Source organism: Rhincodon typus, chromosome 1 (genome assembly GCF_021869965.1).
Source record: "Rhincodon typus isolate 14 chromosome 1, sRhiTyp1.1, whole genome shotgun sequence".
Lineage (NCBI taxonomy): Eukaryota > Metazoa > Chordata > Chondrichthyes > Orectolobiformes > Rhincodontidae > Rhincodon > Rhincodon typus.
This window is the reverse complement of record NC_063332.1, coordinates 142,013,443-142,029,631: the sequence shown is the minus strand read 5'-3', so window position 1 is coordinate 142,029,631 and position 16,189 is coordinate 142,013,443. Positions and strand designations below refer to the sequence as shown.

General features: G+C 42.2%; 1 protein-coding gene across 1 annotated transcript in view; it reads left to right on the top strand.

Moving 5' to 3' along the window:
• Positions 1-15,656, top strand: part of LOC125484179 (uncharacterized protein C4orf45) — a 29,472-nt gene extending 13,816 nt beyond the window's left edge. Inside the window, exons 3-5 of the mRNA XM_048601758.1 lie at positions 2,454-2,512; positions 7,701-7,860; positions 14,414-15,656. Coding sequence (XP_048457715.1) covers positions 2,454-2,512; positions 7,701-7,860; positions 14,414-14,500 — 306 coding nt within the window. The 3' untranslated portion in view covers positions 14,501-15,656. The remainder of the gene's footprint in view (positions 1-2,453; positions 2,513-7,700; positions 7,861-14,413) is intronic.
• Positions 15,657-16,189: the final 533 nt, after the last annotated feature.

Below are 16,189 nucleotides of genomic sequence, written 5' to 3'. Positions count from 1 at the left end.
CTTTCTCTCTCTCCAGGTGCTCAGGGCTCCATGCTATGCCATGTGGAATCTTTTCTGAAGGAATAGCTGTCAGGTGTCCCTGTAAGGAAGGTGCCATATATGGAAGCTTCAGTCAGAGCCAAAGGCTATCAGTATTGCCATATTGAGGTGCTTTTTGGCACAGACACACAGACAGACTGCTTATTACTAGGGATCTGTCTGGGATTGGAGGCGCATCTTGATGAACAGCATACTGGGATGACAATCTAACAGCGACAGTATGTGCCAGCTGCCTGCACAGCAAACACACTACACTCATCCAACCAAATTGCCAGGGTGGAAACTGGTAGGGGCTTGTTCTCAGTGCAGCGGTGGGGGTGGGATTGTTGGGGGGGGTGGGAGGTAGTGGCTGTCAGTCAGGGGTACAGTCTAGGGACTTGGCCACTGTCAGTCATTCATTGTGAACAATTACCATCAGGGGATCTGTCCTGGTTCAGGCCAGGAAGCAGGCAATGCTCAGTATATTTTTTATTCAATTGCAGGATGTAGGTGATGCTGGCTCGCTAGCATTTATTGTCCATCCCAGTTGCTCTCGAAAAGGTAGTGGTGAGCTGCCTTCTTGAATTGCTGCAGTCCATATTTTGCAGGTGGACCCACAATGTCACTAGAGAGGGAATTCCAGGATGTTGACCCAATGATAGTGAATGAATGGAGATACATTTTTCAAATCAGGATGGTGAGTTACTTGTAGAGGAACTTGAAGGTGGTGGTGTTGCCATGTATCTGCTGCCCTTGTCATCATGCCAGGCAATGACCGTCACCAATAACAGACAATCTAACCATCACCCCTTGACATTCAATGGCGTTACCATCACTGAATCCCCCAATATCAACACCCTTGGGGTTACCATTGACTAGAAACTCATTTTGACTCATCAAATAAACACAGTGGCTGCAAGAGCAGGTCAGAAGTTGTGGTTGTGTGTTTTGAGGGTGCTGTCTGAGGATCTTTGATGAATTTCTACAATGCCTCTTGTTGATAGTACACACTGCTGCTCCTGAGCATCAGTGTGGATGGGAGTGGATACTTGTGGATATAGTGCCAATCAAGCGGGTTGCTTTGAACCAATGGTGTCAAGCTTCTTGAGTGTAGTTGCAGCTGCACCCTTCCAAGCAAGTGGAGAGTATTCCATCACACTCCTGACTTGTGCCTTGTAGATGGTGGACAGGCTTTAGGGAGTTAAGAGGTGAGTTACCCACTACAGTATTCCTAGCTTCTGGCCTGCTCTTGCAGCCACTATGTTTATGTGATGAGTCAAACCGAATTTCTAGTCAATGGTAACCTCAAGGATGTTGATAGTGGGGGATTCAGTGATGGTAACGCCATTGAATGTCAAGGGGTGGTGGTCAGATTGTCTGTTATTGGTGACGGTCGTTGTCTGGCATTTATGTGGTACAAATCTTACTTGCCATTTGTCAGTCCAGTCCTGGATATTGTCCAGATCTTGTTGCATTTGAACATGGACCTTTTCAGAATCTGAGGAGTTGTGAATGATGCTGAACATTGTGCAGTCATCAGCGAACATCCCCACTTCTGACCTTATGATGAAGGAAAGGTCATTAGTGAAGCAGCTGAAGATGGTTGGGAATAGGGCACTACCCTGAGGAACTCCTGCAGAAACGTCTTGGAGCTGAGATGACTGACCTCCCCTAAGTACAAACATCTTCCTATGTACCAGGTATGATTCCAACCAATAGAGAGTTTGCCCCCTAATACCCATTTATTCCAGCTTTGCTAGGGTTCCTTGATGCCACAGTCAACCAAATACAACTTTGATGTCAAGGGCTGTCAATTTCACTTTACCTCTGGAATTCAGCTCTTTTGTTCATGTTTGAGCCAAGGCTGCAATCAGGTCAGGAGCTGAGTGGCCCTGGCAGAATTCAATCTGGGTGTCACTGGGCAAGTTATTGCTGAGCAGGTGCTGCTTGATAGCACTGTCGACATCACCTTCCATCACTTAACTGATGATTGAGAGTAGACTGGTTCATGTTCTGGGACCTACTGTAGTCCCAGCAACGACCAATACGAGAATCTAGCACTGCTGTAGCTATAGAACTGCTGACCATTCAGATTAGCTGGCCTCTCTCGAGGGCAGGGTGATTGCAGATTACATGTCCTGTTTCCAACTGATCAAGACAGCACGGAGTGTTAAAGAATGGTGGGGCAACTGTTATTGCTGAGAATTGTCTTCCTGCCAACTCTTCTGGCGGCAGAGATGAAAATACTGGCCCTATATGATTTACATTATAATTAGAACTCTCTCTTTTGTTTCTAACCTAATGAAAACATTCTCAGAATTATATTTTTTATGTTTTATATTTGTGAGGTAGCTATTGGTGACTCCAATCAGTTTGAAAATATATTAAGTATTAGCTCAGCTTTCATCAATTTTCATTATGTTTTTGATTTATAGCAAGGAGAGTTCCGACAGCAGGCTGCAGACAAAATAACTCATCGTTATCAAAATCCATGGTATGTAATTTTGGACACGACATAAAAATACCTAGGAACTTGAATGAGGTAATTTTAAAATCAGGTATTACCAGAATGATTTTGAGGCTCATGACTTACATCAGCACAACCTGAGTTCCAGTCACTTTCTCAGGGAAAATGTATGCTTTTATAATGTCTGTGAATATCACTCATTTTGCATTGACAGAGTCAAATATTCCCATCAATTGTAGCTATTTGTTAAGGAAACTGCAGGAAATAATTTACTAAATTTCTATAAACTTATTTTGAGCTGTTCTGGAGTCTGGCTGGGAGGTGGGAAGCCTTGCAAAATGGTAACAAGAGGGGAGTGGAACAACCACATTACATTTCCAATGGAGGGATTGGTGGCAGTGAAACCTTTGCCCTAATTAGAGATGGATTGTCAATCCAACCAATTAAGGCTTGTTATTAGCCTTATAGTATCCCTACAGTGCGCAATGAGGCCATTTGGCCCATTGAGTCTGCACTGATACAACAAAGAGCATCTCATCCAGATCCTGGCCCTCATCCTATCCCCCTAAACCCTGCATTTACCTCAACTGCAAATCCCTGAACACTATGGACAATTTAGCATGGCCAATCCACCCAATCTGCACATCTTCGGACTGTGGGAGCAAATCAGAACACCCATCAGAAACCCACACAGACACAGGGAGAATATGCAAACTCCACTCTGTCACCCAAGGTTGGAATTGAGGCTAGGTCCCTGCCATTGTGAAGTAGCAGTGCTCATCACTGAGCCACTGTGCCACCCATTGGGTCAGCACTTAGTCAGGACTTGGATAAGTCCTCCCTGCACAACAGCTCAGAGTCTAGGAATACTTTGGCTAATAACTCACCTCCTGACTTCCCAGAGCCTGTCCACCATCTACAAGGCACAAGTCAGGAGTGTGATGGAATACGCCCCATTTGCTTGGATGGATGCAGCTCCAACAACACTCAAGAAGCTTGACACCATCCAGGTCAAAGCAACCTTCTTGATTAGCACTATATCCACAAGCATCCACTCCTTCCACCACTGATGCTCAGTAGCAGCAGTGTGTACTATCAACAAGCTGCACTGTAGAAATTCACCAAAGATCCTCAGACAGCACCTTCAAAACCTGCGACCACTTTGATCTAGAGTGATAGGGGAGAGATACATGGGAACACCACCACATTCAAGTTTCCCTCCAAGCAACTCACCATCATCCTGACTTGAAAAATATATTTCCATTCATTCACTGTCACTGGGTCAACATCCTGGAATTCCTTCCTTAATGGTATTGTGGGTCTACCTACAGAATATGGACTGCAGCGGTTCAAGAAGGCAGCTCACCACCACCTTCTCATGGAGGACTGCAGACGGGCAATAAAGTTGCTGGCCAGCTTGCAATGCCCATATCCAGTGAATAAAAATAAAATCCTACATTGAATAATATGATAAGTAAATTTAGCTGCTGTTCCACTGAGCCCACTGATGAGATACACAGACACTGCCAGAAACTGATGAAAAGCTATCTGGGGAAAATGGGACCTTTAACTCTAATGCAGTAAAAAATGCTAGAATGTACATGATTAAGGAAGCATAGATTTTATTTGTGCAAGTGTATGGGGAAAGATCGCTGTTGCCCAAAGAACTTAACATGCAGTGTGTTTAAAGCCAAACCAGTAGCTAACATTACTTAGATTTCCAGAAGGCATTTGAAAGGTCTTCACAGTAGAGGCTACTAATAGCATTACATCAAGGGACTCAGGGGAAGGGAGATGGTGGAAAAAACAATAGCTATTACTATAGAAAAAGTACAAGGGAAACTGATGTAGCTAAAGACCAATAAGTCCCCCGGGCCTAATATGTCGCATCCTAGGATCTTGAAGGAAGTAACTACCGTTAGCTTACCCTCTAATTTTCTTACTCCCTGCACAGGCCTCTGAGTCTTGTGTGCGGTAGCAAGTTCTGGAATGGGATGTCAATACAGCAATTGATGTACTGATTCCAATCGTCATGTGCAGAACACTGGAGCAGCTGTATGTCTCAGAGAGAACATTGGCTGCAGATATGGTTGATGCACTGTTTCCTTCACTTCTGGAAAAGTCCCAGAGCATCAGAAAACTGTCAATATAACAGATGGAGAGAAAAAATAGGTAACTATAGGCCAGCTAGCTTAATATCTGAGATTGAGAAAATGATAGAGTCTATTATAAAGGATGTCATTGCAGAGCATCTTGAAACATTATATAATCAAACAGTGTCAGCATAGCTTCAAGAATGTGACATCATCCCGTAGAAATTTACTAAAGTATGTTGAGGAAGTAATAAGTGGGTTAGATAGAAGAATTTTGTATTTGGAATTCTAAAAGGCATTTGATAAGATATGGTACATAAGGTTACTTAATAAGGTAAGACCCTATGCTAAATAAAAACCCAAAGAACTGCGGATGCTGTAAATCGGGAACAAAAACAAAGTTGCTGGAAAAGCTCAGCAGGTCTTATAGCATCTGTGAAGGAAAACAGAGTTAACGTTTCGGGTCCGGTGACCCTTCCTCAGAGGCTCAAAACTTTGTTTTTGTTCCTGTGTTTGTAAGAGCCCATGCTGTTGGGGGTAGCATATTAGCACAGATAGAGGATTGCTAACTAATGGAAATCTGAGAGATGGAATAAAGAGGATATCTTCAGGATGGTAAACTGCAATAAGTGAAATGCCACACAAATTAGTGCTGTGACCACAACTATTTACAATATATAGTAAAGACCTGAATGATGGTAGTGAATGTACTATCACCAACTTTTGAGAATAACTAAAAATAGGTGAGAAGGCAAGTAGTGAGGATGACACAAAGAGTCTATAGAGCTATATAGACAGGTTAAGTGAAAGAGCATAAAGTTGGCATATGGAGTATATAATGTAGGAAAATATGAGGTTTGCACTATTGCAGGCAGGATAGAAGGAATGAATATTATTTAAATGTGAAAAGATTGCAAAAAGTTGCAGCACACAGCAATTTATAGAGAAGGCAAATAGAATGTTGGTCTTTATTTCACAGGGAGTGGAATATAAAAGTAGGGGGTTTTGCTAAACATATACAAGACAGTGGTCAGACCACAGCTAGAATGCTGTGAACCTTTTTTGGGCCCCTTATCTAAGGAAAGATATACTAGTGTTGGAGGCAGTCCAGAGAAGGTTCACTCAGTTGATCCAGGGTGTAGACGAATTTCCTTATGAGGAGAAGTTGGGTAGGTCCTTCTCACCTATTTTTGTGTCATTCTCAAACTTAGCAATGGTACATACTGTACTCATTCAAGTTCAGGAGGTGGAGGTGCTGGTGTTGGACTGGGGTGGACAAGGTCAAAAATCACATGACACCAGGTTATAGTCCAACAGTTTTATTTGAAAACACAAGCTTTTGGAGTCTCATTTCTTGTTCACGTGTTAGTGAGAGAGGTGTTATCAGATACAGAATTTAAAAATAAACGATCAAAGGTTCACACCATTGATGAGGATGTAGTAAACAAACCTAAGATGCTGTTGAATCTACATTTTATTTTGTTCAAAAGTATTTATATTTGCAGATACATTTTATTATGTTCAAAAAGCACACAATTTATAGACAGTCAGTCAATGCGGTGTTTTATAAATTCCTACTTTATAAATAAAACTAGTCTGACTCCAAACTAAAACACAAACAGATTCTAAACAAGGCCACACACCTAACATACATTGTCTGACCTAAAATGTCAGTGATAAAACCTTTAGTTCTATCAGGCCATAACTTGAAAGGAATTTGGGGATTTACATATACATATTAATCAATTAAAACCTTCTAACTGATTAAAGATTAGGTTTGTTTAATGTATCCTCATCAGTGGAGTGAACCTTTGATCTTTTACTTATAAATTCTGTGTTTGATTACCTCTCTCAGTAACACCTGAAGAAGGATTGAGGCTCCAAAAGCTTGTGTTTTCAAATAAACTTGTTGGACTATAACTTGGTGTAGTGAGAGTTCAGGAGAGTGAGTGGAGACCTAATACTTTTAGGGGAATTGACAGGGTAAAAGTTTTGATGTTGTTTCCCCTAGTGGGAGAGTTGAAGACCAGAGGACATAATCTCGGAGTAAGAAGTTGCCTATTTAAGACAGAAATGAGGAGGAGATGAGAAATGAGATGTGGAGTCGAGGGTTAATTATCCCTTTACTCTAGTAGCTATTGAACATGTTTGAGGAGCTATGTCACAATGATGTCAAACCATATGGAACGGGGACTTTATTCTGTAGGGTTCCATAGATGTCATGGCTTACTCTCCTTTATGTCCAGTTGTGTGATTCCTCACCTGAGCGTATACTTTTTCTTGCTACAAACAGAGATGGTGATGACATAGTGGTATTATCGCTACACTATTAATCCAGAGACCCAGATAATATCTCTAGCCAGCAATGCCCACATCCTGTGAATGAATTTTAAAAATGGCAGTCCTAACAGAGTCTCTTATTTGGCCAACAATAGGATCCTACTGCTGGGATCCTACCTTTTATCTATAGGGATCTTGGATCCATCCAGTGAAATGATAACCTAGGACTTGGCAGGGTTGGGGGAGCCACTCATGGCTTTGACATCCATGAAAGGCATTGACAGAAATCCTCTTTTCCTTCTTGCTCATATGCTGTTTATCAGGAGTTTGATGGTAACCTTTCCAGAGCATAACACATTTAAAAACTCAATAAGCTGTCACTTTTGTTCATTATTAATCAACGCTCATGTGAAAAATAATAAATAATTAAAATTGGCCACAACTTTCAATTAGGATGTAGTGCACATGGGAAGATTAAATGGACACCTTCACATACATCAAGTGCAACCTACATGTCTGTGACTCAGCAATTTCATTGCTTTAGTAACCTCTGAGGAAATGCATATCTATCCTTCACACATTCATTTGTGTACGTGCATAAAATCAGTGCTATTATAGCTACTCACCTCCCTTCATATTTCAAATGTGCGTAATCAAAACCCAAATCTTCAGTGCGAATTATACATGATATCCCATTAAATAAGATAAAAACTGACAATTGTCTAACATACAATAATATGTCATGATATAATTTTGGTGAGGAAGATCCAGTTTGAGATTGGGTTGCCAATTCTTTTTAATTTAACTGTTGAACCATACTAACTTATTCTCTACATTGTCAGGCAACAACCTCCAGCTGTTCTTGATCAGCAAAGACTTGGCAGAGCTTTTCTGGCATGGCCGCTTAAGAAATTTAGAGACCCCAGAGAATGCACATGGCGTAAAAAAGCTGCAGTGAGCCCATTTTGTGAGAGTGGCATCGATACTCTTTATGCAAGTCAAGTATGTATTGGTTACATCTAATTTACCAATTGCTTATCAAATCTGTTAATTTATGACTATATAATTTATATATAATGTTTGATTTATTTCTGATTGTAGTGGATGGAATTTCAGAACATGATCACAAAATATGTGGCAAAACACCCTGAATATCTTTTAAAATAAAAAAGAATTGATTAATTTAATCACCATAAATCTATGACCCTGATTTTGCTTGAAAGAGTAAAAGAATTTGTCCGTTATTCACTGACCAGAAGTATTTCATTAGTATCAGCTAGACTGATAAAGAAAGAAGAAAGGAGAGAAAAGATGTGGGGACAAGGAAGTAGATCAGTGAGAAAAGTAGTATAACTTTTTGCTTCTGGCATTATTATGGTGATTTCCCCCATTCATTATGATTCAAGATGGGATATCCAAAATGCTTAAGCTCCCAGGTGAGGAGGGATAAATTGCCTCCTCTTCTTTATTCACTCATTCCCTTGGTCGGTTGCAACACATTAATTTAGAAAAGATCCTTTCACTTGTGGATACCTTTCTTTTAGACCCAAATTAACTTATGTTCTAAAGGCTGATTTAACCAGGCTTTTTTCGAGTTACCAAAGAATGATTTTAATAATTAGCATTAGAAAAAAATACCAACACAACAACATATCGAGAGTAGAATTAAGAAGTCACTCCAAAACATTTAAAAATAAACAGATATATGGACCAGTCTCCGAAATGTTGGTGCAGAGTAAGTAGTTGAACTTTGCAGCTGTTGAGATGGAGGTGACCAGCACTATGATGTTGATAGTTGAACAGTTTTTTTTTGTGATTCCTGGTACTGTATGATAATTGACGGTCCTTTAACCTAGTTCCAATTTTTTAACTGCTTGTAGCGTGGAGTGAGAGGTCTTCCTTTACCTGCAACACAGGGGTAACTAGGACATAATTCATTGATTGTGATCTTCACAGCATGCTAAAGTTAATGCTCAGACCCAGGATGGTACACTTTGTAGCTTCCAGCCCCACTAGTCCACTAGTAGAGTTGAAACTGGCTTTTTCACCAATATCTTTGTTTATCCCTGGAACATAAAACAGGCATGGTGGTTTTCAGTTGAGAAGACAGAGATAGTCAGCACTTCCACCCTTGTTTTCTCTTCTTGTTTAGTCTTGTTTGGTGATTCCCTGTCAATTTACATGTTGGCTTCATACAGGATTTGCCAGACACTGAATTTAAATCTGCAGTATTTCTGTCACAGTCCACCCATTAAAAACAATACATTTTGGAATTACAAGCAAGAAACTGTCCACAAATATTTTGGGGTCCTGATCCATTGTCAACATTAATGATCTTAATTGTCTATAAATACAGCTGGGAACAGGTTGCTTATACCCTTTCTTAGTTGAGGAATATTGCATGATCAAGGCAGAGAATCTCAGGAGACTTTTGCCTTAATCAATATGTGGATTATGTAATGAACAGGATTCAACATTATAAGCACATTTAATGAACATGTTTAACCTCAATTAACCTGCTCACTTGCAAAAATTAAAGTGGTGGATCCGGTATACTTGACTATACTTTACCATATTATACATATTTAGTACTTGTTTGTGATTACTAAAGTGTGCAAAGATCTACATGTCTGTAGTCAAGGGGTAGCATTATCATTATCAGTCTTGCCGATTCAACTCTTATTTTTCCTTGCCTGTATTGCTTCTGACTCTCTTAGTTGGAATCATAACTGACACAAAGGGATATGGTTGGTTTGTTGTAGGTCATTCACCTTGGTGCCAGGACACCTCTGCAGGAGTTCCTCAGATTAGTGTCCTAGTCCCAATCATCTCCAGTGCAACATGACCTGCCTTCCAATGTCAGAACCACCGATTGCGCACAGACTGCCAGATAGCCAGGCATGCCCTCTCCCATTCCCAGAGGGTCATGACAAATGATGGAGTTTGTTGGATGGTCCTCAAGGGAAAGCCATGCAATCCCTATTGTATATCTGAACCACCACTAAACTGATGTGTACTTTGTGATAATGGGTATGAATCGGTTCATTAAACGAGCATAATTAACACCCTGCCACCAACAGTTGGAAACCTGCATCTGACCCTTGCATCCTTCTATTGCATTGGGGAAATTTTGCTACCAATGGGGGACTGACTTAGCAATTCTCCCATAATTTAGTTGGCCCAGGTGTCATGTTTCCTGCTGCAGTGCAATGCACTAAGTCTAGCCTAAAGAATGTGTCACTTAAACCCCAGTCTGATCAGGAGACACAAAAGTATATAAATAAACATATGAACATACAAAACAGCAGTGTGATTAGGCCACTTGGTCTCTCAAGTATACTCTGCAATTCAATAACTTCAGATTTCTGACAACAATTCGACGTATCGTTGATCAAAAATCTGCCTACCTCTCCCTTAAAAATATTCAAAGACTCTGTTCCCAAAGTCTTTTGAGTTCTAAAGACAAGTGACATTCAGTGAAAAAATATTCTCCTTATCCTCTGTCTTACATGGGTAAGGAGAATTTTTTTCTAAACAGTGACCCCTCATTTAGATTCTCTTGCAAGAGGAAGATCCTTTTCCATCTGCAGCTTAAAAAGTCCAGACTGGTCTTGACATGTTTCAATCATATTGACTCTTATTCTTCCAAACTCTAGTGGATGTATGACTACCTGTCCAATCTTTTCTCATAAGACAAACTGTCCATTTCAGATAGTAATCTAGAAAATCTTCTCAAAACTACTTCCAACTTATTTACATCCTTCCTTCTTAAGTCAGGAGACCAGTACCATATAGAGATTTCCAGATATGGTTTCATCATGTCCAGTATAAATGAAATATGACCTTCCTGCTTTGACATTCAATTCCCGTCTCAGTAAGTAACAATATTCTATTAGCTTTCCAAAATATTTGCTGAGGTGTGATCATATGATCCTAGTTAGGGAAATAATTGAATCGCTGAAAGCAGTTCCTTCCCACTTTCCATACTGCTCCCATCCCCTACCCCTGCCCCCGCCCCTGCATGGGGAATGCAAGTGGGTGGTGTCACGGACCCACGCCCTCCACCTCCTCCAAAACTTTCGATTCCACAGTCCCCAACACTTCATCTTTACCATGGACGTCCAGTCCCTATACACTTGCATTCCCCATGCAGATGGCCTAAAGGCCCTCCGCTTCTTCCTGTCCTGCAGGCCCGACCAGCCTCCCTCCACTGACACCCTCATCCGCTTAGCTGAATTCGTCCTCACTCTTAACAACTTCTCTTTCAATTCCTCCCACTTCCTACAGACAAAGGTGGCGGCCATGGGTACCCGCATGGGCCCAAGCTATGCCTGCCTCTTTGTAGGTTATGTGGAAAAATCCTCTTCCGTAGCTACACTGGCCCTAAACCCACCTCTTCTTCCGTTACATCGATGACTGTATCGGTGCCGCCTCGTGCTCCCACGAGGAGCTCGAACAGTTCATCCACTTCACCAACACCTTCCACCTCAACCTTAAGTTCACCTGGAGCATCTCTGATACCTCTCTCTCCTTCCTGGACCTCTCTGTTTCCATCTCTGGCAACCACCTGGAAACTGATATCCATTTCAAGCCTACCGACTCCCACAGCAACCTAGAATACACCTCCTCCACCCACCTTACTGCAAAAATGCCATCCCCTATTCCCAATTGCCTCCGCCGCATCTGCTCCCAGGATGAGGCATTTCACTCCCGAACATCTCAGATGTCCTCGTTTTTCAAGGACCGCAACATCCCCCCTCAGTGGTTGAGAACGCCCTCGACCGTGTCTCCCACATTTCCCGCAACTGATCCCTCACACCCCCTCCCCGCAATAACAACCAAAAAAGAATCTCCCTCGTCCTCACGTACCACCCCACCAACCTCCGGATCCAACGCATCATCCTCCAACACTTCCGCCATTTGCAATCCGACCCCACCACCAAAGACATTTTTCCCTCCCTACCCTTATCTGCTTTCCGGAGGGACCACTCTCTCCGTGACTCCCTTGTCTGCTCCACACTCCCCTCCAGCCCCACCTCACCTGGCACTTTTCCCTGCAACCGCAGGAAGTGCTACAACTGCCCCTACACCTCCCCCCTCACCCCCATCCCAGGCCCCAAGAAGACCTTCCACATCAAGCAGATGTTCACTTGCACATCTGCTAATGTGGTATACTGTATCCGCTGTTCCATATGTGGCCTGCTCTACATCAGGGAAACCAAGCAGAGGCTTGGGGACCGCTTTGTGGAACACCTATGCTCGGTTCGCAACAAATAACTGCACCTCCCAGTCGCCAACCATTTCAACTCCCCCTCCCACTCCTTAGACGACATGTCCATCCTGGGCCTCCTGCAGCGCCACAACGATGCCACCCGAAGGTTGTAGGAACAGCACCTCATATTTTGCTTGGGAACCCTGCAGCCCAATGGTATCAATGTGGATTGCACAAGCTTCAAAATCTCCCCTCCCCCTACCGCATCCCCAAACCAGCCCAGCTTGTCCCCACCTCCCTAATCTGTCCTTCTTCCCACCTATCCCCTCCTCCCACCTCAAGTGCCACCCCCATCTCCTACCTACTAGCCTCATCCCACCCCCTTGACCTGTCCATCCTCCCTGGACTGACCTATCCCCTCCCTAACTCCCCACCTACACTCACCTTTACTGGCTCCACCCCCGCCTCTTTGACCTGTCTGTCTCCTCTATCCATCTTCTATCCGCCTCCCCCTCTCTCCCTATTTATTTCAGAATCCCCTTCCCCTCTCCCATTTCTGAAGAAGGGTCTAGGCTTTCATCATCAGCTTTCCTGCTCCTCTGATGCTGCTTGGCCTGCTGTGTTCATCCAGCTCTACACCTTGTTATTAACAAATTTATGTACCTTGACCTGTGCAAGAACAATTTTTGTTGAGGCTAAGAATCAAAATGGCACACAACAATAACTCTGTATTCCAAAGCCTTATTGGAAGTATTCACCACAGCTTGATATATGTTAAAATTATTTCTGAACATCAATATGTAACAACTGAAGTTTGTTAAAGGCTTGAGGAAATACGCAAAACAGTAATCTAAAGTTATCAATATTTCTATTGTTAATTTTATTCATACACTGTGCGTTATGTTGCACATTTCTTTGATAAAATTTGCAACTACAAGTTATTCTTTACCATTCATACTCTGTTTGTTGTCCTTCAACCAACTATTTTGCAAAAATGTGTATGGAAGTGAAAAGAAATATTGGCACAGATTTTCTGACGTCCAGGTAATAGTTTCTGAAGGGTAGATGGCAATGGCACATGTGCAATCTGCAGAATCTCCATCATGGCAGACTCCAAAGAGATTGCCATGGAAATTGAAGATTCTGCTGGGCAATTCCCCTCTACATGCAACTCTCTGAAAGTATCCATTTAAATCAGAGAACTTGGAGGTTTTCTCTGCAGTTAAATAGTTACTCAGGAAATGTTAGACTATTAAAAACCTGGTCCAACTCCTGAATGACAATTCAAGAGACACCGAGTTTAACACTCACAGCTTCAATTCCAATTCCCTGGGACTCTGACCCAACACCCTTCACCCGCACCCAACGACCCCCCCTCGCTCCCGTCTTCTCCCATAACCCCTGGGATCCAACACATCTTACATCACTAGACCTGTCCACCCATCGCTTCACCTGACAAAGAGGCAGCACTCAGAAAGCTTGTGATTTCAAATAAACCTGTTGGACTATAACCTGGTATCATGTGACTTCTGACCTTACCCTAAACACTCCGTTACTGACCTAGCCCTCTTGCCACTGGCCGTCTATTTACCTCATACCCTACTCACTTGGGATCCTACCCCCTCTGACACCCTAAACCCCCGTGCAGCCTCCATCTCTGGCATCCTTCCACCATGTACCTCCCCTTCTGGCAGCCAGCCCCCATGAATGCTACTTAAATGCAACTTTCCCTTTAATTCAGCAGCAACGCTTGGAACCAGGAGTGACTGCTGTGATTGCCAACACTAATTACCATGTGCAGAATACTGGAGCAGCTGGGTACATGTGCAGCCTAGAGGAAACGCTGCTTATATGGCAACCTACTGACCTGGCATCCTATCCCTTTCCACCAAGCATTTTACCTACATGGTAGCTACCCCCTACTCTATTGTCACCATGCCACGCTGGCATCTTACGTTCCTGACAGCCTGACTACACACCTGTTTTAGGTACTTAGCTTTTCACAGCACCTTTAAAACTGGCTGTCTGAAATGGACCTTTCAATGATAGAACAAGGCAAGTGACTGCTGTGGGAAAGGGTGGGATTGTCTTTCCCCAGTTGTTCTGTGCTATGAGGGACCTGTCAGAACGAAAGTAAGGCTCTGCATTTCTGAAAAAGCCTGCTCAGAAGCTCCTGTCAAAAATGTGGAGTTCTTTTGTTGCATTAAAAGGGAATGGAGTGGCAATCTGCATGTGATTGCCAGACCTTGGAACATTGGACCCATGTTCAAATGTTATTTTGCATTTTTAATTCACTATTTTTCAGTACCAAATACATTTTAAAATATTGTTTTTTCTCATCAGGATGGTGAGAAACAAGACATCTGTAAAGAAGAAGACAAAGATCCACTTGACCTTGAAGAACAAAGATTCATCTCTGATGATATTTAATTCAGGATTTCCCACTCATTACTTTTTTCCACAAGTATAGCTGGAAATCCAGCCAAATTCTATGTTCCGCAAGATTAATGACTCCATTTTGACTCAAGTGGAAGTTAGTTTATGTAAATTTTGAATTGACTTAATTTGAAGTCATTAGTATTTAGAAATCTTGTTAGAAGCAAATTTGTATCTCAAATTCCACTAGAAAATTATCAGAGGTTTAGTCATTTCTGGCAAAAACAATAAAGCTAGGTTTATCAAAGCTTCAGTTGCAGAATATTCTTTCTTTTAATCCATTGCTAAAGTTAATAAACTTGCATTATTCACAGTTGCAGGCAGGCCAAGAGAGCTCAGGTTTTTTTCTCTTTGTGGTGTACGTAAGTGCCTTGTAGGCTAAATACAAAGTTTAAATCAACAATTCCATTAATTCTTAAACAACATAAGTGGCAAGTATTAACATTCAAAATCAATCCAATGAGGTAACAGTTCTTTACAAAGTTCCTTGGGCACGAGATTCAAACTGAACTAAATCAACTTAAGAACAAATGACCACGGGCCCAATCTTGAACATTCTAAATTGACCCATAGCAGGAGAAGTTGGGTATGATAGAAAATTTTGAAGCCAGCAGTTATTAGGTACAGAGAACAATGGATATCAAGGTCAAAGTGATCAGAAAGGTTCAGGGGGAGCCAGCTACAATCAGCCTGAGAGTTGTGTATTGGAGAAATATCAAACAAACTTTCTGGTACCTTGACTTCCAGCGAGTACTTGAGAACATGCACTTTACACCTCCCCGGCATGGCAACAGTGAAGGGTGTTGGCACAACTCCATTGGATGCTTTGAACCCAACTCATGACCCCATTGGCCAAAGGCCGCAGAACATTCAGGAAGTTTTGGGGCGAGAAAGCCACTTGCTTAATGAAGACTTGGAGCAAGACTCATAGCAGAAGACTGTGCAGCATCCAAAGACGACCCAGGAGATGATCTGCCCTGATTTGCGAGATCCACCTTTGTGGAAGAGAGCCAGCCCTATGTTGGAGGGGAAGGCAATTCCAACAGCCCAGCTCAAACACATGGATCATGATGGATAATGTCCTTTCTCAGACAGACAGAGTTAGATAAAGAGTTTTAAAGAATTTGGGAAATGCTCACTTGGTGCTTTTAATGAGGAATATTTTGTTAATAAAATTGAGTTGAACCACAAACCAAATTCCGTGTCCCTTTGTCTGCCTCACAGCAAGAGAACTTGTGTGTGATAAAGAGATCAGAAAGTGTACCATGCAGTCAGTGATTGGGACATGGCCCAAAAACCTGTGGACAAACTGACCGAGAAATACAAAACCTACAGGTTGCACTCAGATTCCAACACCAAACAGGCAAAGAAAACACAGCCTGTGCTGTGGTCCATTTGAAATACCAGCATTAGATTGAAAAATTAAAGTCCCAACTTTTGGTAGAAAATGGAATGATATGTGTATATGGGAAAATAGAATCAGAGGGGGACAGTAATTATGGATAGACTGGGAGGAAATGGAAGAACAAGAGGGAACCTGCAGGCTATGAAAATGGCAAATCTAATTGCTGTAGGATACAATAGGGGAGGCCCCATGGAGAGATTAAATAAGAGGAGGCAGTGAAAGAGAGTGGAGCCAACTGCTTTGCCAGGCATCTTCATGGAATTGCTCCATAAGTTAGA